Below are 24,353 nucleotides of genomic sequence, written 5' to 3' on the forward strand. Positions count from 1 at the left end.
TTGAAACGAGAGGCCTGACTGGAATACTAATGCCGCCTAATATATGCATTTCCCCAGTCTGCAACTTCCAGTGACCATGGGGATTTGCTTAGAGAGAGTGAGTGCAAAGGAGAGAGGAACTGCATGAACATTGTAGTATGCGCAGAAAATGGAAGTCGCCTCTGATATTAAACATGTCGATAAGGACAATTAATAAATACATATGGGCAAAGCAAAAAAGCAACACCAATGGCCTACACCTGCCAAACGCAGCAGTATCTTTAAACAGGAGAAATGATGGTCGAGAGGACAAACAAAAAAGGCGGAAACCCCCTCGAGTGCTTCTCTGCTTCTTCCTTATCGGGTTCTAATGAGAACAAAAATATTCAGCTTAACATATTTAATGCAAAATAGTGAAAAATACATATCGCTCCAACACATAAAACCAACTCTAACATGAAGGTGCACCAGATAACGAGCACATCAGGCTCACCTTCCGCCACGGGCAGGCCCCAATGCGGCTAGTTTAAGGATCAGCGTCGAGGATTTGCATAATCGACCTTGTAGGATTGTGCCCTTCAGAACAATTTGTCCAGTCTCTCGGCAGTCCTGCGCTCTCCACGGGGTGTCGCACCCGTGTATCACCCATGATAAAACTGGGGCGTTTTAGTGTGGATCAGAGGGTGGATTTGGGCATTGGCACAGAGAATGCTTCACACCCAAGGCCTCTGTGAAGTTAGCTCTGCATGTTGTATTGATAAAATATCATGGACAAAACGAATTTGTTTAATCACATAAAACACGAAATACCTAGGAAATATTTGTAATTTGCCGTTACAAAATATTTGGTGACAATGAAAAAAATGTTCCAAAATGCAAATTCACTCCTAAACGATGGGTAGGCGTGGTGATGACATTTAGCCTATTTGTATTATAGCGTTTAGCCTATTTGTATTATAGTCTCAATTAGCGCTATAGCCTATAACACATTTAGCCAGCTGCTTTGTCGGAGTTTTTAAGTTGTGTTTAGCCAATTGTAGAGTGAAATGGAGTAGGATGCTAAAATGTATACCATAATGAACAGACTGGCAAAACCAACACATTCATCTGACATTTACACTTGCCCAATTGCTGAGGGACACTATGGGCTCATGAAGACAAAGTGCACCGCAAGGCCATTTTCTTGGCATGAAAGAATAGAAAGAATATTGAAAACCTTTATTTAAACAGGCAAAAGAAATCATAATCTCACATTTGAAGCCGGTTGGGTTTGTGAAGTGCGCTGTCATAGCCTATCTGTTCTCCCGCGCCCCTCCAAGCACGTGCCAGAGGCAGAGAGGAATTGCTGATAAGATTAATTGCGGAACCAAAATCAATTTCACATTTGCAATTCACTGGGTTTTCCACACGACCTGATCAGCTCTGCTACACTGAGCTACCCGGGGATCGGGGACCGCTTGCCGCCGGTGAAGGCCCCATCACCTGCACGAGAGGAACTTTCATTAGTGTCAAGCGATGCAGACAGTGCTAAAGCTCTGCGCACATTTTACCAGGCCTTTACCTGAAATGAACGAGGATGATATTCATAGTTAAAGAATGTAAGTTCTGAGGATTGGGACATAGCTATGTTTGATGTTGTAAATTTGGTCGACCAGCCAGACATAGGCCTACAGCACAGTGCAGTTAAAGCCAATTCCGCCACAGAATGCAGTGTCAATGATGTTCTGATGATGGGTTCCCGAAACTGCTGACAGATAAAACATAACTTTGATTCTTCAAATTGCCACAATTGTATAGGCCACAGACACACTTACATTCACCGAGGTTTCTTGAGCAAAAAATGAAAATGCCAATATTTTAATCACTCAAAATCTTTCAGCTTGTAAAACATACTGCTGTTGGTAAAGGCTGTGTTCGCAAATGTCATAAGGTCAATGTAAAATCTAAGTTAAACATGTATATGATATGTCAGGGCACTGTGTTTCTAATTAATTCCATGAAAACCTTTAATCAATGTTAAATAATTGTGTTTAAAGACATTAGCTTTTATGATTTCACCCACCATACCAAACAATTTCAGAAGAGCAATATGGCAATATTATAATAATGCTCTCTCTCAGAAGAAATCTATATCTCTCCCTCTCTCTCACACACATACAAACACATGCACACACACACACAAACACACATTCTGTACACACACACACACACACACACACACACACACACACACACACACACAACACAAACTAAGTAATATACTATAGGTTTACAGTGTCTCCAGTATAACTGAAGTCCACATTGATTCAGGGGTATAGATTCCTCCCTGACCCGTCACGGCATGGAAACCCAGCCATCGATGACCGGAATAGTATAAAGAGATCCCATCAGCATGTGGATTACATGGTACACCTCCAAAAATACCTTCTGGAAAAACATTAGTGCTAAAAAGCCCTCGCCTGGGTCTTGGGGTATGCACAGAAGATGACTATCTGGAGGCGACGGTGAGGCCAGGCACCCAGGGAGGGGTCTGGGGTGGTGGGCAGGGGTGTGTGGGTGTGGGTGTGTTGAGGGCCCGTCGTTGTCACAGAGGGGCCAGGGCCACATTCCTCATTGCCCACACAGAGACAGGGACATCGAGCTTCTCACTCGAGGAGTCTCCTGTGGCTCGCCAACATAGAGGAACCAGTAAGCTGCCTTACTTAGAAGGCTTTCAGATCTCAGTGCTTGAGAATACTTAAAGGTTCTACTGACAGGCCCTTGGCCAATCAAGGGTCATTTGTGGGGAAGATTCCGGTGTAGAAACATGGTTTTTCTTTCAAAATGTGGTACATAGTACATAAAGGCCCTACATAAGTTCCTGATAAAAACAAATGGGCTCTCCAAATTTTCATGAACCAAACAGTTCCAAAATAGTTTTCTAAGTTATCCTTGAGATCCTTTCCTCAAATGATTGCAACAGGGACACCTGAGGAAGCACAGACAGAACAATAACCCCCCTGGGGTACTACGGTACCTGTGCAAGGAGACAGTGTACAGCAGGGAACCTTTTCCTCTCAACTAAATGACTAATGTTACCGGTGATATCTTCATCGGAGCCAGCCGGGCTGATCAGTCTTTGTCCTATATGTTCCACATTAAGTCATTATCTATGCTAGTCAGTCCATTAATTCTGCTGGTTTTATTAGCCAAGTGTTGTGGCTGCATCTGTAGCAGTGACAGGCATTTCCAAAAGCTAATCTGACAGCTAATGTCTTCATTAAGAGTAGCACATTAATTGGCTTACTTCAGGGGAACTCATCGTTTAATTGGCACAAATGTATTTGCACCTGAGCTTGCGTTCACCTCGGCGCCGGGCGGAGAGGTGTTACGTGGAAAGGAGATGGAAGGAAGGTGGGGGGAAAAAGAAAGAAAGAAAAAAAAAACATCTATAACCACACCGCTTCCAGCTGAGGAAACTGTGCTAAAAATATGGCTGCCTGTGGAACACTGTGGAGAAAAAAAAGTGAGATCCCTCCTTTATAAAAATAAAACCATTAAAAGTCTGAGTGCAAATAAGCAGGAGGCTCTGACAAGGCGAGGGCTAGACATTAGAGGGTAATTAACACTCGGAGGGCTCAAACGAAGAATGGCGTGGCAATGCAATTAACACCAGTGTTTACCTCCACACAGATATGCATGACACTGTGCATTCTCATCTTTAATTGAGTTGACGGGATGGGGAGGAGGCACAAGAGTATGTATGCGTGTGTGTATGTCCTGTGTGTCTTAAAGGTGTCTATCACTAGCTCTGGAGCTGGCATCTACAGACTTCAGGGCTAAATGGTGGTGGGTAGAGTGAGGTGGCACATAGAGGACAATGCAGGTGGCACCTGAACACTTTTTATGGCCTCGAGTTCATCTGTACTTATTGTGCACTTAAAAACAAGGGTGCGATGTGCAAGTTACTCTCCTTATGGCAAACCCTATGACTCTTGTAATGTTGTATAGCAGTCTTATGTTAGGAACACTTTTAAGGTTCAGACAGAGAACATTTGATGTCAACCACTGTTCCCTCATAATGGAATGGCTGTATGTAAACCGGTCCCCTGAGTCTACATTATAACAGCTGGAGCTGGAGGCCAATCGCTCAAAAGGGCCGACTGGAATGCCCGCGGGTACCTCTGGTCTCGCCCCCCTCACGCCACCGAGGGCCGGGCATGCGCCAGGCGGTCGGGAGCCAGCGGCTATTTGCGGCATGCCCACGAGCCGACGCGGTCTGCTCGGCCCACGGCGCGGTGGGTAAGCGGACCGGTGGCGGCGGGCGTTTCGCCTCTGCGTTTGAGCACAGGGAAGAGGACCAGGGGCTTGAGGCTGGCCGGCCAGGCGAGCTGGGCTAAAAGTGGCCAAATTACAAACTGCTGCCATGGGGATATGCAGGTCTGTCAGCACCCCGCTGGCACGACACCGGTCTCAGATCTCATCCAGGAACCGCATCAACAAATACTTTAAATGCAGGAGCGTCTCTACGCTGACTATGGGATGACCTCTCCACAGTGGCTACAGTTGTGCAAGTTCACATGGTTTTGCGTGGTCTTGTCAGATATGAGTTTCTGAGGAGACTCTTGTTAGTGAGTTGCATCTCTATTGGTTAAACTACATCAATTGAACAGCATTTATTTGTTTCAGTGCATCCAGTTGACATTGTTGGGAAGTATCCTCAGAAACTCACTCAAGGCAAAATCTCCAAAGCCCTTATAGGTGGGTGATCCACCTTGGTGGTGGTAAAAGTGAAGTTTCCCACTTCACTGTAAAGTGCTGCTGAGTACCTAGTAACGTGCTCTATAAATGTATTTTGTTTGAAGATCTTTGAGCCTTCTCCACACCTTCAAGAGCCCACAGTGTAGGCTACATGTGAAGAATGTTGAACTTGAGTGTTGTCATGCCCTAGTGCATTTCAGCCAGTGCCGCTGGGTCAGGGGTGTGTGTTAAGTGTTTACAGTAGGAGATGAAAACATGTCGGCTTACTGATTAACATCATAACACACTCTCCTGAGAGTCCCTTCTAAGTAAGGACCAGGGCTAAGTGTACAAGGTGTTTTTACAATGTTAAATATAGCAAGAACTGTGGAACTTTGTCCACGTATTCTTATTACTGCAATACTACGGTCTGTTAATTTTCCCTTAGATGTAAGACACTGGAATTGGTGTGTACGTCACTGCACCTGAGAAACACTGCCATCTACAGGTGGACGCAGACTCAGACAGTTGCACCAACACAAGCGCACACCCACGGACACCCAACCAGTGTCTGTTATTGAACTGAAGTGATGGATTTTCAGTGCATTTGGGATTCTTCCTTAATTTGTAATCAGACTTGAACGAGTCATAGTTTTAGGACACTGCACCTGGAAAGGCCTGGGAGCATAATTCCTGGAGGTCCTAGTAAGCCCTGTTTAATGATTGAAACCTTAGCGCAACACAATGTAAGAATTGGTATTTACCCTTTGGCATCAATTTTCATGTACAGAGTACAACTTTTTAGGGTCATCCAACTACCCTGCACATTGGGAAATGACACTAAAGGGGTGCCCAGTGTGAGAAAAAAAGATGTATGAAAAGGGTCAGGTTCACCAAAGGTACCAAAAGTACCAGGCATTCCGGGTGTACAGTGGCAATAACAGATGCAATTAGTGTCTCCTTAGTGCCAACATTAGTGTCCCCTCAAAATTAGTTTGAGACAGTTATTCTACTTACAGGTAGTTTCAATTCTCAACATTAGTGTAATGCAATAAAATGGACCTTTTACACAGGTGCAGGAGGTAAAGACCATTCAGCCAAGACATGGAGAACAGTACTGAAAAAACAATAGGCTAATTTGCTATGGGTCATTTACAAGGAGGAAATAGGACAGGGCACGTCCAAAAGAGTATGGAAGAATAATGGCCGACAGAAGAGGGTGCATGTCAATAATGATCTTTAATGTCAATATATACAGAACTTGAAAGAAAAATAGAATTTTAAAAATTAAATGAAATAAATACAATATGATACAAATTTCCACAATGTCTTTGAGGAGATATTCATGGAAATTATTATATTTTTTTTTTCATTTTTTTTTGTTTTGTTTTCAAATTCAGCCGCACCATGAGCAGAGGATGCCCTTCCCCATATCCCAAGAGTCTCTGCAGTAACACTGATCCGACAAGCACCTGACCTACCAACTTCAGTTTCGTTCTTTAAAGTTTTTTTTTCATTTATATCTTTTTTTTTTACAGAGGTAAACTTAAAGACATCATCAGAAAGCAACCGGGGAAAAAACAAACAAACTATATAACAGCAGACCCAGAGAGAGGCTTGAGGTGGGGTAGAAGAACAAACAACAAAAATAAAAACAAAAAGAAAATATAATTTAAAAAAGGGTCTTTGCCAAGCTGGTTTGCAAGTGAATGTGTGCTTCAAGGGGATCGATGGGTAGGTGGGTGGGTGGGTGGGGAGGGGGGCTTTGGAGAACAGATTTTATGCTAAGGTGGCAGATCACACATTCAAAGCTGACAGAGTCGCTTCCCTTCGATCTCCTGGGTAGAAGTGAAATTATGTACACCTTTCTTTCTTTTACTTTTTAAATATAAAGCGTATGGAAGTCTAATTCTTCCCTACTTAGTTTATTTTAGTTTAAATACATAATATTCTCAGCTTCTTAAGGTAACGTGAGCTATCTGGGCTCATCCTCCTGGTGGCGGGGTGGGGGGCGTCGTTCTTCCTGTCTCTGACTCCGACACTAAACGGTTTAAAAGCTCGCCTGCAGAGTGTTGGCCAGGTAATAAATTCTCGGGGAGAGGCAGTGAGAAGGGAGAAGAGGGGAATCCTAAATCAGGGATTGAGCAGGCAGAGAGGGATAGCTGGATAAGAGCAACATGCCTACTGATCTGTGAAATGTGGTACACAGTATATATATTTTTTCTCTTTTTCCTCTTTTTTACTTTTGCACTTTTCTTCTTTTTTTTTTCTAGTGGGGAAGCAGCTTCAGGTACAGCCGGTCACAGTGAGTGAGAAGGTTTCTTTAGCTGGTGCTTTTTTTCTTTTCTGTTTTTTTTTTTTTTTTAAATATTCTTCTTTTTTGCCTCAGCATGAGTGACGGAAAGACAGCGAGGAGAGAGAGAGACAGACAGAGAGAGAGAGAGAGAGAGCAGAAAGTGCATATACCAGAGAAGAAAAATAAAATATATTTTTCTTTTGCTTTAAAAAGACAAAAAATGCAAAAAAGTCACACATAAATCCCCAGCAGAACGGTTTTTGTTTGTTTGTTTGTGTGCATGTATGCATTTCCCCTCTTCATGAAGTTCCTGTAGCCTCGCTGACGTCACACGCAGTGAGGTCCAACTAGCCAATGAGAGAGGAGGCAAAGGAGCGGGCGCAATAAAGTAGGTTGGATTGGGGGTGAGGGGGAAGTAGAAACGTAAATAAATAAAGACGGATGAAAGAGGAGAGTTGGACAGGTCCACAAGAGATAGAGAGGAGACACCAGAGGAACGACAGGAGGAGCAAAACAAAGGGAGGAAAAAAGAAAGGAGTAGGGTTCGTAGGATGACAAGAAAAAACAGATGAAAGACAAAGAAGTAGAATGAGAAGAGAGAAAGGGGAAGAAGAGGAGATGAGAGTGTAGACGATTGGAGAGGAGAGGAGAGAGGATGAGGTGATGAGAGGAGAGAAGATGAGAGGAGAGAGAGGAGAGGAGGGAGAAGAGGAGATGAGAGGAGACAGGAGGGAGGAAGAGAGGGGAGAGGAGTAGAGGGAGGAGAGAGAAGATGAGATGAGAGAGGAGGGAGGAGAGAGAAGATGAGAGGAGGAGGAGAGGAGAGAGGGTGCAGCAGAGCGAGCAACAGCAGTGGTGAGTGTTTGGGGTGGTGTGTGTGTCCGGCTGCTACAGGTCGGTGGAGGTGAGCTTCTTCATGCTGCGGCGCTGGGCCAGACTGGACGCCGCCACCGGCTCCAGCACCGGCTGACACGTCTTATGGCTCAGCGCAGAGTATGTGGCAGCCATCGCACCCTGGGCACAAACACACACACATATTTATATATTACATGCGTTAATAACAACAACAATACAAGCATATACACACACAAGCGCGCGCACACACACACACACACACAAAATGTCCTGTCCACACAAGCAGATTTGCGCCCACACGCACAAATTCAAGACACAAATGCAAATGCCGTTACACGCACACACACAATGACATTTTATTGGTTTTGAACAACCAGCATTTAGTTCTTGAAATGAAACACAGATGTGAGATCTTTAGAGACTACTTGTTGACAGAACAGCATGATCCCAAAAAGACTTTTAGGTTTATTGATGACTGACCGCTTCTCTGCACCGTTTCCCTCCTTATTGTCAGAGCCTACTGCACATCTAACAGGCCTGTTTCTAATGTGTGTGTGTGTGTGTGTGTGTATTTCTAAGTCTCACCTTGACCAGGTGTGGCGCGTCGTGCCGCGTGAGCTGGTAGTGAGGAAGCTGGTCGCGGCAGGCGATCCACGAGTGCTTGAGCACCTGCTCAGCCGAGTAGCGCTGGTGGGGGTCCACATGGAGCATATGGGATAGCAAGTCCTGAGACACACACACACACACACACACACACACACAGAGACACACAGAGAGACACACACACACAGACACACACAGAGAGACACACACACACACACAGACAGAGTTAGTCAGGCAGATGAGGGGTAGGGAAGAGGAGAGGAGATGCCCCGAGGCTATCCCCATCATTGTATGGCCACCATTACAAATGACTGAAAGTATAAAATGATTGAAATGGTTCTAGACATTTTAACAGGTCTTTACGTGCCCATCCAGTTTGTCTAGTACTAAACTAGAATTACACTGCATTCCAAATTATTGTGTAAATTACATTTTTGTCAGATTTTCCTAAATAGTCGATGCAAATGACAGTCAGTATAATTTAAGTCATAAACTGAATTTTATTGAACAAACCCCCCCAATGATAACAGTATTTTTTTCAAAAATAAAAAACTCAGCCCCAGCTGTGGCGCAACTGGCTGGGGCACCTGCACCGTACGCCGGCGACCCGGGTTCGATTCCCGCCCCGTGGTCCTTTCCGGATCCCACCCCGACTCTCTCCCCCATTCTCCACCGTCCTGTCATTAAAGGCATAAAAGCCCCCCAAAAATATACTTTAAATAAAATTAATAAATAAATAAATAAATAAATAATAATAATTTAAAAAAAAAAACCCTCAAAATGCACTGTTTCAAATTATTATGCACAACGGAGTTTCAAGACATTTTATAGGTAAAGAACTAAAAGTGGTCATGTTGAATTTGCAGCATTAGGTCATAATTAAATCACAAGTTATTTAAATCAAAAACATCTTAACAGGGCAAGTTACATGTTAACATAGGACCCCTTCATTGACATCACCTTCACAATTCTTACATCCATTGAACTTGTGAGTTCTTGGAGAGTTTCTGCTTTAATGTCTTTGCAGGATGTCAGAATGGCCTCCCAGAGCTGCTGCTTGGATGTGAACTGCCTCCCACCCTCATAGATCTTTTGCTTGACGATGCTCCAAAGGTTCTCAATAAGGTTGAGGTCAGGGGAAGATGGGGGCCACACCATGAGTTTCTCTCCTTTTATGCCCATAGCAGCCAATGACCCAGAGGTATTCTTTGCAGCATGAGATGGTGCATTGTCATGCATAAAGATGATTTTGCTACGGAAGGCACGGTTCTTCTTTTTGTACCACGCAAGAAAGTGGTCAGCCAGAAACTCTACATACTTTGCCGAGGTCATTTTCACACCGTCAGGGACCCTAAAGGGGCCTACCAGCTCTCTCCCCATGATTCTGGCCCAAAACATGACTCCGCCACCTCCTTGCTGACGTCTCAGCCTTGTTGGGACATGGTGGCCATTCACCAACCATCCATTACTCCATCTGGACCATCTAGGGTTGCACGGCACTCATCCATAAACAAAACTGTTGTCTTCATGTGTTCCCCACTGCAGCCATTTCTGCTTGTGAACATTGTTTAGTGGTGGCCGAATAGTAGGTTTATGCACACTTGCAAATGTCTTGAGGATCCTCCTTCGCGGGACTCCAGAGGCAAATACCTGTTTGCTGCTTTGCAATGGCATTGTAGCAGCTGCTCTCTTAATCCTATGAATTTGTCTGGCAGAAACCTTCCTTATTATGCCTTTGTCTGCACGAACCCGCCTGTGCTCTGAATTAACGACAGATTTCTTCACAGTACGATGATCACAAAAAGGTTTTGGGAAATATCCAATGTATAATATCCATACCTTTTCCAATCAATTTTCAGCAGCAGAGAGATCCTTTTTCTTTCCCATATTGCTTGCAACCTGTGGCATGCTTAATAATGTGCAACATCCTTCTTCTCAAGTAGTTCTCCTTTGATTGGGCTCACCTGGCAACCTAATTATCACAGGTGTCTGAGATTGATTTCAATGATCCAAAGAGCCCTGAGACACAGTACCATCCATGAGTGTAATTGAAAAACAAAAAAATTAATGTTTATGACACTTAAAGGTTGTATCAGCGATGGCGGGGTAGTGTCACTTCTGTTGACATTCAAACAAAACAGAGAGCTAGCTCGCTACTCCCTCCCCCTCCCTCCTGTGCAATTGAAAATCTCCTGAACGCGTATCTTGTCAGTTATTGGTTGGAACACTTTATTTTGCCTTTGAGTGGTTGGCAAAACTTGTTAGCAATTGTTTTTGTGTGCAGATCTCAGAGCCTAGGCTGCCTACAGAGAGGCGTTTTTTTGATGGCCTGCTTATGGGGCGGGCAGCTAGCGGATTGTTAGGAAAGAATAGATGAATGTGATCATTTATGTTTGGGCCTTTCTTGGGCCTGCAATCGCTGACACAACCTTTAAATCCAATTTGCATAATCATTTGGAACACAGTGCATTTCTGGCCATATCAAATTAAAGCTCAGCAAACAACCCCCATACTAGAGTCTATAAAGGTCTTCTAATGGGCAACGTTTGTGCATAGGTGACTCACGTGTAACAATGGGAATTTCTGCTTGGTATCCAGACAGTGTTTACCACATGATGTTGCCCAGGCATGTGCAACATGCGGTAAAGAGTGCCCCTGTGTCTACAAGTAGTAATGCAGGAGCCTCATGATTATAGAAGGGGTGGGCAGAACATTTCTCCTGCTGATGTTTACTCCTATTTAGGATCCCTAAGGAAACTCTGACAGCACAGCTCTGGGCAGACTGGGGTACCAGGCACCAGAGTATGGTTGAGTTTACTTTCAGTTGGCGTTTTTCAGTTCTTTTGTTTGGGCGTTTGTTGTTGTTTTCTCAGCAGGATCGTGCAAAAACTAACCAGCCGATTCACATGAAATCCAAGGAGGGGGGGGGGGGGCGCGGTGCTTTTTATATATTTTGGGGCTATATTTTTGATATATTTTGGGGCTTTTTGCCTTTATCCTGACAGGACCGTTTACCAGATTAGGAAATGACCCGAGTCAGACTCAAACCCAGGTCCCCGTAGGCATATGGTACACCGCCCCTGTGAAGTTGTGCTTTTTGTCGATGAATGATGATGTGTGTCTGTATACCTTTATCTAAGACAGTGGATAACTGCCTTTGTGTGTGTGTGTGTGTGTGTGTGTGTACATACCTTTGAGGAGTCTGAGACAGTATCCCAGTTGCCTCCACTGAGGGAAAACTTCCCACTGCCGATCCGCAGCAGAATCTCCTCAGGGGTGTCGTTGGGGCCGTTGGCGAACGGGGTGTAGCTGACAGTGCGTGCGCGCACACACACGCACACACACACACACACACAATTGTAATTTTATCACTGACATAACTAGGATGCTCCATAGCTTTTGAAGATGGTCCAAAACAATTGAATTCTGATCTTCCCATTCTCTTTAAAAACCTCCAACATTTTTGCGAGGGTAGGGTTAGGGCTAGACTCCCATTACATAAATAATTGTTTGTCTTCTTTATAGGAGAGAGAGAGTGTATGTGTGTGTGAGTGCCCTTACCCAGCCAGCATGGTGTAGAGGAGGACTCCCAGACTCCAGATGTCACAGGCAGCATCGTAGCCCTGCCTCATCAGGACCTGAACACAGGGAGCAGGAGAGGACACTGAGCTCACAGAGATGTGTGTGTGTGTGTGTGTGTGTGTGTGTGTGTGTGTGTGTGTGTGTGTGTGTGTGTGTGTGTGTGTGTGTGTGTGTGTGTGTGAGTGAGTGAGTGAGTGAGAGAGAGATAGACCCAAGGCCTGATTCCCTTACTGGACTATACATTTAGCCTGAAAAGCCAACCCGAACTTAGCCCTGCCCACAGAATTTGAGGTCGGGAAGTTCAGTCTGTGCTTGTTCCATTGACTAGCTTCTATGAAAACATGAGAATTGTGCAGAGTCTGCGGACCAATTGAATCAATACCATGCTTTATACAATGATGGACAGGTGAGTAACGGTGCCTATTCATTCACATGCTTCAGTTGTTTTTGTTTACAGCAAAAATCTTGTCACTAGACGTTTATGTCGCTTTCCAGACATAAACGAGCGTGTGTGTGTGTGCGCGTGTTGACGTGCATACCTCTGGTGCCACAAAGTTGGCAGTGTAGCACGGCGTCAGCAGCAGGCCGTTGTCCCCCCTCAGCTGCTTGGCGAAACCAAAGTCACAGATGCGGATCGAGTCTGGGTTCCCCGAGTCGTCCATGTATAGGATGTTACTGGGTTTCAGGTCCCTGTGCACCACCTGCACACACACACATGCGCGCACACACACACACACACACAAAGGTGAATTCAAAGTGCACAGGTATCAACAAAAAGCGATATTTGCCTATTTAGTGACATTGATTGACTTGATAGTCTTTCTAAATGAGCTTTGATCATCACAGGCTCCTGAGAAAACGGATAAAAGCTCCTGGGCTCAATCTATATGTGTGTCAGTGGATATAGATTTCTACCAGGCAGTGCAATAAGTTGCATGTCCTGGTGACTGTTAGTGTATGAATGTATGTAGGTTTGTGTTTTGCATATGTATGCATGTGTATATTATATACTATATGTGCATTCATGATGTATGTGTGTGTATAATGCGTGCGTGTATGAGTCCCCTACCCCCTGGCAGTGCAGGTAATCGACGGTCTTGGCGATGGTGTAGAGGACAGCGCTGGCCTCTCGCTCAGAGAAGTATTTCTGCCGGAGGATGCGGTCCAGCAGCTCCCCACCCTTCATCAGCTCCGTCACCAGGTACACAAAGCGGCCCTCGTCATACACCTAACACACACACACACACAAATCACTGTATGTTAGTACTGGAGAGATAAGACACACCCTTCATCATATGCCTATGTAAGTGTACAAACATCCACACACTCCAGACTTAATGTTCAGATACGATACAATATGTCCACAATTATACACACACTTACATCTTTAAGTGTGATGATATTCGGATGCTGTCCGTATCGCATGAGAATCTCAATCTCTTCTGAAGGGTCTCTCTTGCTTTTGTCTATAATCTACATGAAAACACAGGCACACACACACACAGGGTCACAAACACACATCAATTAAAAACATACAAGCACGCAATCATCATAATGGTTTTACACTGAGAAATAAATGGTGATATTTATTTGACATGCATTCTCTTCCATATGTGTAATATTTTTTACATTTAGTGAGATTAACTACTCCTACAATTATATTACATGGACTCCACTGCCCCCTGCTGTTAAGAGTAGGAATTTCATGCCAACTCCCCCAAGCAAGGATTAGCCAAAGAGGCTCCTGCTAATTAGGTGAAACTGCAGGCCATGTGGACAACTCTCTGTGTGTGTGTGTGTGTGTGTGTGTGTGTGTGTGTGTGTGTGTGTGTGTGTGTGTGTGGACATGCAGGATAGGTAGGGGTGAGTGACTGTAGTATTCAGGCATTTTTTTGGGAGTATGTATATATGGGACTTCTTGCTGTCCATCTGTGCAAGTGCAGCGGGACAGCTGAGAGTGTGTGTGTGTGTGTGTGTGTGTGTGTGTGTGTGTGTGTGCTTCCACAACACGTGCTGGATTCTGTGCATACCTACAGGTAGGAGTTTACGCATGCCTGGGAGTGTGTGGGTGGGCTGTACAACGGTATCTATCGACTCCTGTCTGCTTGAGTGATGTGTGTGAGTGCTAGAACATGTGCAGTCGAGTGTGTGTTTGTGTGTGTGTGTGTGTGCGTGTTACCTTGACAGCAAACTCCATGGTGGTGACTCTATGGATACAGCGCTTGCAGATGGAGTAGGAGCCCACGCCTATGTCCTCCTTCAGCTCGTATACGTCTGAGAACTGCGCCGACCCACTGTGCATCTGTGTACACACACACACACACACACACACACACACACACACACACACACACACACACACACACACACACATCAGCACAACTGTGTGACAAATAAGGAGGGGTGAGTTCAGACCTCTTCTGAGCCCTTAATAAAGGTGTGAGTGTCCACTGATTGTTACCACACAGTGGGTGCATTTGTGTGTTTTATTTGAGTCAAGGAGAGTGTGCGCGAACATTTATGTGGTTAACTTTGTTTTGAAAAAAATGGACAACCCTAGTACGCATGATTAAGCATGGGAAATACAGTGCATGCCCTCCTATATGTATGAAAGGATCATTTTGTGTGTGTGTGTGTGTGTGTTTGTGGAGAGTGTGTTTTTACCTGTACTATGGGGAGTATATTGACCATGGGGGAGCTTTTGCTGTCCTCTAGGGAAGCTGGTGCTACGAAGCTGAAGCCTTTGAAGAGCTGGTGAGCGTTTGCACTGGGAGGTATGCCCGGGGAGTCTGCTCTCACACACACACACACACACAAAGAGATGCACAGACACACACACAGTGAGTCAGCGATAAACAGGCCTCTTTAGGGAATGACGCTTGGAAACCAAAAAGGGAATAAATCAAACTAATCAGAGTTGTGTATCAATCCTTGAGTGCTTCCTTACTGGAACAGAACAACACGTTACCACTTACACAAACAATACCAAACAACAGCTTGCCACCCTACTGTGATGATCACATCACTCTATTTCAGGGACCTGGGCAACATACAGTTCCTGGTTCAGTTGAAGGGACAGTATGTCTGGATCTGACAGACCCAAGACGCTACAGATTAATAATGGCTAGTTTATGGTCTGAGTGGCAGTGTGTGGTCTGGTAAGGTTAGGCTAGGCTAGGTCCGCTAAGCTAGGCTAGGTCCACTTCTCATGCCTGGTCCTCACCTTTGGGGGTCTTGGCTGTGAACTCTGGGTCGAAGCAGAAGGTGTCGTCTGGCTTTCCTGCCGCTGGCTTGAACGGAGGCTGCAGTTCTCTGCGGAACAGTTTCTGCAGACCAGAAGCAAATCACAGGTTTAGAGAGGTAACACACACACACACACACACACACACACACACACACACACACACACACACACACACACACACACACACACACCAGAGGTTAAATACTGGTGTGTGCAAGCACGCCACAAACATGCACACATACAAAAATGCACATATACACAATGTGTACACAATCCCTTGCGCTCTCTCTCCCTCTCACACACACTCACACACACACACACACACACCTATAATCCCTGTTGGTTCCTCACCCACACATCACCTACACACACTCTGGTGACGGCATCAGTTCTGGCATGGTCTCACGCACACAAACGCACTCGTGAGCTCCCACACACTTCCTGCAGACCTTCGATTCAAAACCTTTTCATCCACTTTCCACTCATTACCTTTTCACTGAAATTCAGTTCGGAAACACACACATACACACACACACACACAGATACAATGTTTCAGGGACAAATGCAAAATAAACAGTGGCCATTTTGTAATGTTATTCCTGCTGGTTTGCTCAGGGTTGAGTGCTGCTGGTTTAATGGAGTAGTTCCAGACAAGGCCAAGTCCTTGACAAGGAAATGGTGAAAAGAACGGGCCGCAGCAGAGCTCTGAGAGTCTTTAAAACCAGGAGAGGGGACGCACTCTCAGATGGTTTAGGGCATTATCTGTACCTTACAGCCATCAGCACAACAACCCTGGCCATCTAAAGACACGTTATATATCTGCTATACCAACCCTGGCCATCTAAAGACATGTTATATCTGGTATACAAACCCAGCCGGGAAAAATGACTCTTGATTGGGAAATGTTTCCAACACTTGCATCGCGACTTTGAAATCATTGGTCCAGCCTTGCCAATCACATCGATCAGAGATTTCTAACTTACTTCCCACTTCGCCTAATATTTACAAACTGACAATAAGCAGCATCAACAGTCAAGAAACAATGTCTGTGGGTCTACCTTTACTGTAAATACATTTCTGTATTTTTCCAACTGCATTTTTTTTGATGTTTGCAGGTGTTGCTGCTTCTGCTTATCACAATACGTTTCGGTTTTGTCTCCCCCTCTTGTCGCTGATTGGCCTGACATTTTCCTTGTCTGAGGAAAACGGTTATGAACTATGGTGTTTCCAGACTAGATCTCCCTGAAATAAAATCTAGGTGGGCAGGGCCAGGCTAATATAAACCCTGGCCATCTAGACACGTTATATATCTGCTATACCAACCCTGGCCATCTGTGGTTTACACACACAAACAAACAAACACAGGCAGATGCACACACACACACATATCGGCATGTACAAATACACACACATACAGTACACACACACACACACACCAGATTAAGTGTCTCCTCTCTGGCGGTCCCTCTCTTCTGCTTCACGCTCAATCAGGCCCTGCAGGCTCCTGACGGCCCATTATCAGGGCCCAGCCAGCACTGGAGCGCTGCCCAGTGCGCACACACACACACATTCACAGAGTCTCTCTCACACACATACACACACACACACACGTACGCTTGACTACCCTGCTAATGCAATCATATGAGCTTAACATACAAACACACACTCAAGAGGCCAAAACAGCCTGACCACAAAACACACACACACGCACACACACACAAATCTGCTCAACATACACTCGTACCCCCACACATCTCACATACATGCATTCCAGAACTACAAACACGGGCTCTGGCTTCCTTACAGCCACACCAGCAGCCCATGGGGCAAGTCCTACTCTAATTGAACACACACACACCTGCTGTGTCCCACCGACAACAAACGCTGTGACGACCAATGGCATCATAAGCCATTGACGTAGACATCAGCGTTAGCCTTCCTTATGTGGATTTACACCACTGGGTTCCAACCCTGGACTTACAGGGTCTCTGACTCTATGAGGTGTTTTGGAGGGCACTCACATTCCAGTCTATAGTGGAGAAGAACGCGTGTCGCTTGATTTCCTCCACGCCGTCAGGACCTGCTCCTGGAGGGAGGGAGAGAGGGAGAGAGAGAGAGAGATCACACATAATGTTTTGTGATTCAAAAATTGCATGTTTATTTATTCTAAACACTTTCTAGAGGGGGCTGTGTCGGACACCTACCTAGTCGATTAGCTGGGTTCCGTTTAAAGAGCATTCGTAACAGACTCTGTGCTTCCAAACTTAAGAACTGTGGCATTCCCAACTTCGCTCTGGGGGAGAGAAGAATTATTTAAGCATCTGCAGTCGGGTCATCATCATTACCACAAGGACACAAATAAACACAAACACACACAAACAGACCCCCACACACACACACACACACACACATGCACCCAAACAAACACACACACAAAACGTTCTACTCACTTGAGAATCATGTTCATAGTTTCGTTTCGGTCTTTGCCTTGGAATGGTAATGTCCCCGTTAACATTTCAAACTAGGGCAAATCAACACAAATAAATACTTCATGAATCACCAACCTCAGATAATACTGACCATCTACAGACTTTGTTTGAGACAGTGCAACACAAATATGTACAACACAAATAAGTAAGTGTTTTCCGTGTGTCTTTGTATGTGAACTGTTTTCATGTCAACTATTTTATCACGTTATCATTTTAATACTAAAAAGACTTGGAACAAAGAGCCTTTTGTCTAATTCTATTGGTCATTATTATTTCATGAACTCCAAGGCCATTATAATTACAACAATGGCATGTGTCCATAAGATTTGCCTCCCACACATTTGCCTATGTCTGTAATCCAAACAGACAGACCCATAGACATGTGCAGTGTGTAAAGGGGGGTGGGCCACTCACCATCAGTACCCCGAGTGACCACCAGTCGGCGCTCTGCGTGTGGCCCCTCCGGTTGACTACCTCTGGGGCCATGTATTCTACTGTACCACAGAAGGAGTAGGCCTTCTTATCCTGATCTACTGATTCTTTACTAAGCCCGAAGTCTGCAACAGGAACAGTCAGTCAAGGCCTCTTCTATACATAGACCTTCACTCAGCATTGCCACCATTGTGCTATTAGTGATATTAGAATGCAATGCAATACTATTGCTTTTACAAATATACAGATTTTGAGATTCAAAATGTATTCTTATTGTGGCAATGCCACTTACCTGTTAACTTGATATGTCCAGCTTCATCAAGCAAAATGCTGAAAATTAAAATCACATTCTCCAATACAGGTACACAAAAACATGGCCAATAATCAACACTTCAGCAACAACAACAGAGGCATCATTAGAAAACAATCTATTTAACTAATTTACTCCAATTAGGACTTGTTACACATTGCTTTCAACATGAGCAGGTCTCTTAAAAACAAGACAATAATAATTACAATATTTTAAAGACAGAACAGCTTAATCATTGTGGAATTGCAAAATATGCAATAGTTACTATCATTACTTTTAATATTTCAAAGTTCTACATCTCTGTACACCACCTGACTAAAGAAAGCCATATATGAAGAAAAGTGTGGTCCATGTGTGTCACTGCTCTCCCTCTCCCTCTCCCTCTCCCTCTCCCTCTCCCTCTCCCTCTCCCTCTCCCTCTCTCTCTCTCTCTCTCCCTCTCTCTCTCCCTCTCTCTCTCTCTCTCTCTCTCTCTCTCTCTCTCTCTCCTCTCCCTCTCCCTCTCCCTCTCTCTCTCTCTCTCTCTCTCTCTCTCCCTCCCTCTCTCTCTCTCCCTCTCCCTCTCCCTCTCCCTCTCCCTCTCCCTCTCCCTCTCCTCTCCCTCTCCCTCTCCCTCTCCCTCTCCCTCTCCCTCTGCCTCTGCCTTTAATGAGCTACGGAGAGTGGCCCTCCCTGCGGTGCCGTCTGAGTGAGTGGGTTTGCAAAGCGAATGAGGCGAGAGGAGAGGAGAGAGGGTGGTGGGGTGCAGACGGAGATACATTACTTTTCAGGCTTCAGGTCTCTGTAAACAATGCCTAGGTTGTGGAGATGATCCAAGGCCAGGGCCAGCTCTGCAAGGTAGAATTTCACATCCTCTTCTGTAAACATTACCTGGCGAGAACTGGACAGATTTACTCTCTGAACTTTTGAGACAAAGAATAAAAAAGAAAACAGTACCACCATCATCATCATCATCATCATTGACTGCATTGAGAAATGAATGTTAAAGCAAAACACAAATATGTTAACAAAGACAGCAACTACGGAAAAAAAACTTCAGGAGAATGAAATTGATTTTTGTGGTTATTTTGAACAGATCTTTCCCACGTAATGCATACATTATGGTTATCATGACAGGGTTTGACATATTAAGAATTTAATTTTAATGGTTTGTACTATTTAAAATTGTTGTTTAATTCAAGTGTCCATATAATTAATGCAAAGGTACCACCTTGATTTGGGCCAACAGATGCGTAAAATAGAAACAACATTCATCTATGTGAATGATGATCTGACATTTCGAATGCTATATGATGAATGCTCATTGCCTGAATGTGTAATCATGACAAGCTGAAGACTTATTAATGCTGCACCTCCAGTGTATCTCAATCTCTGAACGCTGTGCCTTACTGCCTAGTGCCTCACTTTCTGACTACACTTGACAAAAGCTGACACAATGGAGAGTGACATTGACAACACTCCCACCCCCGAACCCCCGACCTGCCAGCTCCGGCTGGCGTTTGGATGAATAGCCTGCGTGCGGACTAGTAGAGAGAAAGTAGTCTGTGGACAAGGACGTCTGCGTGGCTGGCAGAGGCACGAGCAATTAACTAGCAAAATCAATTTGACTGGCAAGGTGTTTACACCTGCTTAATGTCTTTTAGGCCAGATTCTCCATTGCTTGCTTGCTTACTCCCCAACACGAAGCTGTTAGTCGAACTGGGCTATATGCTTGCCATAAACCAGCTAGTCTAAATGAAACCTCACTTCAGGTTTCAGACTAGCCCAACAATGCACAGCACAGCATGCACAGCAGCTTCTGATCAGTGTTTGTGATAAGTGTTTGTGTGGGAGCAAGAGGTTTGTGTTTGTTATTGCTATCTGGCTTTAAAATAGCCACAACTGATGTTTGAGTACATCCTCTAAAACAGACAGTTTTAAAGATGTTAAAGCAGGTTTGTGATTCCAGGTAACAGTGTAAATATATAATCTAAAATAGAAAGTATATTTTTATTTTTTTGGGCTTCTAGACTCAATTCAGATAGGACAGTGAAGAGTGACAGGAAGTGAGACGGTGAGAGAGAGAGACGGGGTGGGATGGGGAGATGACCGCGGGTCGGACCAAAACCTGGGTCCATGTGAGCATCTGGGCCACGAATGTGCACATTCACATTTTGGGCCACAAAGTACATTCCCTGATGTAATTACACTCGTTGATTGTGCGTCTCTGATATAGCAATACATAAATACATATTGGACCTAATGGATGTGTGGCTGTCCAGATACTGCCTACTCAGGAGTGGAGGAAGCAGAGTTGTATCAATTAGTGATGCTCCAACGCAAAGACGACATTTGTTTAAGTGTATGTGTGAGGAAGTGTAGTCACGGAAGAAGGAAGTGTAGTCCCTTATTATGGATGAAAATGACCTCCTTGGCTAATTACACAACATTTACATGGATGTAACCCAAGAGGTGCTGACCACAACGTGCACCGCAAAGAGGGACTCGGAAGATCAGATTGGTTTAATACATGAGTGTGTGGGTGTGTGTGTGTGTGTGTGGGTACTTAAGGAAGAGAAAGGCATGCTTACCTCTTTGGATAAACGAGTAAATACATCTCCACCCCTGAGAAAATCCAAAATTAAATAGAGCTTCCCTTCTGTCTGAAAGGCTGCAGAAGACACACACACACACACACGGACAAAACAAAGTTAGAAAGAACTTCCTTGAAACGCCTTCCTTGACTTGCAGCCAACCACAGCAGTCAAACATGAAATGCTTTCAGTATTTGTAATACCACACACACACACACACACACTTTCAGAGCTCTCATCCATCAGACCCACATGGAGATGAGATGCAGATCCACACACACACACAGAACTGTGACGGATGTGACTTGGCCAGTGAGGCCGATCGGCACATCGCTGCGAGCAAACAGCGGCGACCTTAAACAAATGACAGCCGCTGATGGAACGCTGGGGCTATGCCTGGGCCGGGCATAGGCGTGCGTGCGTGCGTGCGTTGGAGGCGCTCGCTTGTGGCCCTGAATTACAAGCAGGCCGCTGCCTGGCGAATGTCGCCCGGAGAGTAAACTTGACATCAGGAACAGCCGAGTAGCCAGCAAGAGAAGCCGCCTCAAACAAATGAGGGAGGAGGGGTAAAGGGGGGGTTGTAGGAAGAAGGAGGGAGAGGAGAGGAGAGGAGAGGAGAGGAGAGGAGAGGGAAAGAAATGAGAGAAAAGAGGAGAGGAGAAGTGGCACACTACAATTCCCAGGGTGCTCCACAGGGCACAGGCTGATGATGACAATGTCTCTCTTGGTGTGAAGGGCTTTGGAAATAAGAGGGCATTGGTGGCTAGCAGCACCTGTGAACCTTTAGAGTCGGTCTCTGACGACACACTCTTCACAGGAGCATGGAAGGGAGGGGTGTAATTACATTAGCTATTGAGCACAAATATTGACAACCAAAACCAAATCAAGGGTTTCAGGGAGTGAAGCAGGATGATTGAGTGGGGGTGTGTGTGTGCAAGGTAGAGAGATGGAAACAAATGGAAAGGTTGGGGAAGAAAGGGTGTATTTGTAAAAGGGCAAGTCAGTCTACTCACCATAGTGCAACTTCACAATGAAGGGATGATTCACCTCGACCAGAATATCCCTCTCCATCTTTGTGCGAACTCTGTCCCTCACTGTCAAAATAAGAACAGACAATACAGTCAGTGAATTTATTACTGAGCAAATGAGAGAGAGAGAGAGAGAGAGAGAAAAAGAGAAAGAGAAAGAGACAGAGAGAGAGACAAAGACTAAGAGAGAGAGACAGAGAGAGAGAGAGAGAAAGAGAGAAGGAGATGTTGATGTTGGCAATCAGTGAGCATGATTCATAAGGAGTTGTGGAGCGTGTGGTGCTTGTTGCCATGGCAACCGTGGCTTGACGCACCTTTTAGTGACGCCTTTTTCAGCACTTTCATTGCATAAAGCTGACCAGCATCAGGACCCACAATCTTGCGCACCAGGAACACCTGAATGAATAAGGACAAAAGGAAAAAACACAACAGCTATGACTCAACCACTCTATACCCCCACATGGCAACTCACATTGACTAAGACGTATGACTTCGAGATAATAATAGAAGACTTTAACTAAATCATAAAACCGCTCATCAGACAGTGCCAAGTTCATGCCAAGAATTTTGTCGTTTTAAATCAGATGGAAGTAGATCCATAAGATGATGTGTACTGTATGATGGTTTCTTGTGCAGGTTGCCTGTCTCGCGAATTGTATGCTTAGGCTAAGACAAAATGCTAAGTGATTTAGTATCTGTGTTAAAACAAAGCCTCTGTTGTGTTTGATCCAGGCTTACACTCCACTTGTAAAATGTTTTCCCTCCTCCTGACTAACAAGCCAAGCACAAGCAGGAACACGAGTAGACAGCACGGGCTGCTTAGTGTGTGTCCGCATTTCACACAGGCAGGTGCTGAATGTAACACAGGCAAAACAGGGCGGTTCAACAGGCAGTGGGCATCCATGCTAGTGCTTTGAAGTGTGTGTGGTAAGTCCCGAGCATTGGGGACAGGGAGATGATGAGATGAGATGAGATGAGCGTCTCCTCACCTTTCCGAAGGAGCCCTGGCCCAGCACCTTGAGCAGCTCAAACTGGGAGGGGTCGGCCTTCTCACACCCCTCCTTCACGTGATGGGTGATGGGAATCTCCTTATATGCCCCCTCATCCTGCACAGACACAATAGTGTGCAATAGTGTCATTAATAAACAAACAAACAAACTAACAAATAAATAATAAAACATCATCATCATCAAAGTAGAACTAAGAAGAGCTTTCAAACCGATTTCAAACACAACACACACAGATGTCGACGAACACACACGCTAACACAAATCTCACACACAGACACACCCTTTCTTTCTACCTTTGCCAAAACACACTCGCTCACTCGCGCTCTCCCTCTCTGTTATGAGTTCTGACCATCACTGTTGGTAGGCGAGAACATTTCAGCATATTTTAACAATACCGTGACAATCCAGAAAACAAAATGATCAATAATACTTTTTTGGTCACTATACTCCTGATGTTAAAGGTTCATGCCAGTGCATCTCTAATGTCTAGGTACTCTCTCTGTTCACCCCTGCCAACACACCGTAATAAAGGGAGCCGTGCTGGTGTGATTAACTGGCCCCTGGCCATGTCTGCCAGGGTGGAACAGGCTGGGGAGGCTGCAGATAACACCTGCACCCCTCCACACGAGCCTGAACGCCCTGTGGGAATGGGCCTGAAAGTGGCCCTAACCCCCCTCACACACACACACAGGCTCCCGGGAGAATAACCACAGGCAACCGTGCATCCCTAACAAAGGAGATACCGACAGACTGTACCAGGAGGGAGAGATGGAGAGAAAAAAAGACAGGAAGACAACAAAAGAAAGACAGAATGAAAGAGAGAAAGATGGTACTGCATCCTCTGAGGAAGAACTCTAATGCTATAAAAGAACGTGTCTGGAGACACAATGCAGGGAATATGTGCAGAACAAAAGGGGGTGTTGTTGATCCACAGGGTGGAGACTGGGTGGCCTGTATCTCTACGAGTCAATGCTGTAATCATTCCCTGCCACATTCCCCCCATGGCTGTGATTAGGTCTGGCTGAGAATGGCTGTGTGATGGCCAGGTGCAGTGAGGTTCTGGCTGTGGAGATGAGGACTGGGGGGGGGGGGGGGGTAGAGTGGACCTCTGCTCTGGATCTGTGACCAGGAGCGGCCACATCAGTGTGCTTCTCACCCTCCTGGGGAATTCAGAGGCCGTCTGAGACCAGCCACAGACCAACACTGACTGCCTGTTCCACACTCACAGGGAGT

General features: G+C 45.2%; 1 protein-coding gene across 1 annotated transcript in view; it reads right to left on the reverse strand.

The window, feature by feature from the left end:
* Positions 1-7,713: 7,713 nt before the first annotated feature.
* Positions 7,714-24,353, reverse strand: part of rps6kal (ribosomal protein S6 kinase a, like) — a 29,826-nt gene continuing 13,186 nt past the window's right edge. Inside the window, exons 3-22 of the mRNA XM_048230974.1 lie at positions 23,100-23,216; positions 22,425-22,506; positions 22,096-22,176; positions 21,080-21,159; positions 19,273-19,379; positions 18,492-18,529; positions 18,182-18,324; positions 17,729-17,799; positions 17,483-17,571; positions 17,300-17,364; positions 15,258-15,360; positions 14,699-14,823; positions 14,214-14,336; positions 13,418-13,507; positions 13,104-13,262; positions 12,574-12,735; positions 12,014-12,090; positions 11,644-11,761; positions 8,435-8,575; positions 7,714-8,008 (exon numbers count right to left, since the gene is read on the reverse strand). Coding sequence (XP_048086931.1) covers positions 7,883-8,008; positions 8,435-8,575; positions 11,644-11,761; positions 12,014-12,090; positions 12,574-12,735; positions 13,104-13,262; positions 13,418-13,507; positions 14,214-14,336; positions 14,699-14,823; positions 15,258-15,360; positions 17,300-17,364; positions 17,483-17,571; positions 17,729-17,799; positions 18,182-18,324; positions 18,492-18,529; positions 19,273-19,379; positions 21,080-21,159; positions 22,096-22,176; positions 22,425-22,506; positions 23,100-23,216 — 2,097 coding nt within the window. The 3' untranslated portion in view covers positions 7,714-7,882. The remainder of the gene's footprint in view (positions 8,009-8,434; positions 8,576-11,643; positions 11,762-12,013; positions 12,091-12,573; positions 12,736-13,103; positions 13,263-13,417; positions 13,508-14,213; positions 14,337-14,698; positions 14,824-15,257; positions 15,361-17,299; positions 17,365-17,482; positions 17,572-17,728; positions 17,800-18,181; positions 18,325-18,491; positions 18,530-19,272; positions 19,380-21,079; positions 21,160-22,095; positions 22,177-22,424; positions 22,507-23,099; positions 23,217-24,353) is intronic.

The sequence above is a fragment of the Alosa alosa genome, chromosome 21 (genome assembly GCF_017589495.1).
Source record: "Alosa alosa isolate M-15738 ecotype Scorff River chromosome 21, AALO_Geno_1.1, whole genome shotgun sequence".
In the NCBI taxonomy this organism is placed as follows: domain Eukaryota; kingdom Metazoa; phylum Chordata; class Actinopteri; order Clupeiformes; family Clupeidae; genus Alosa; species Alosa alosa.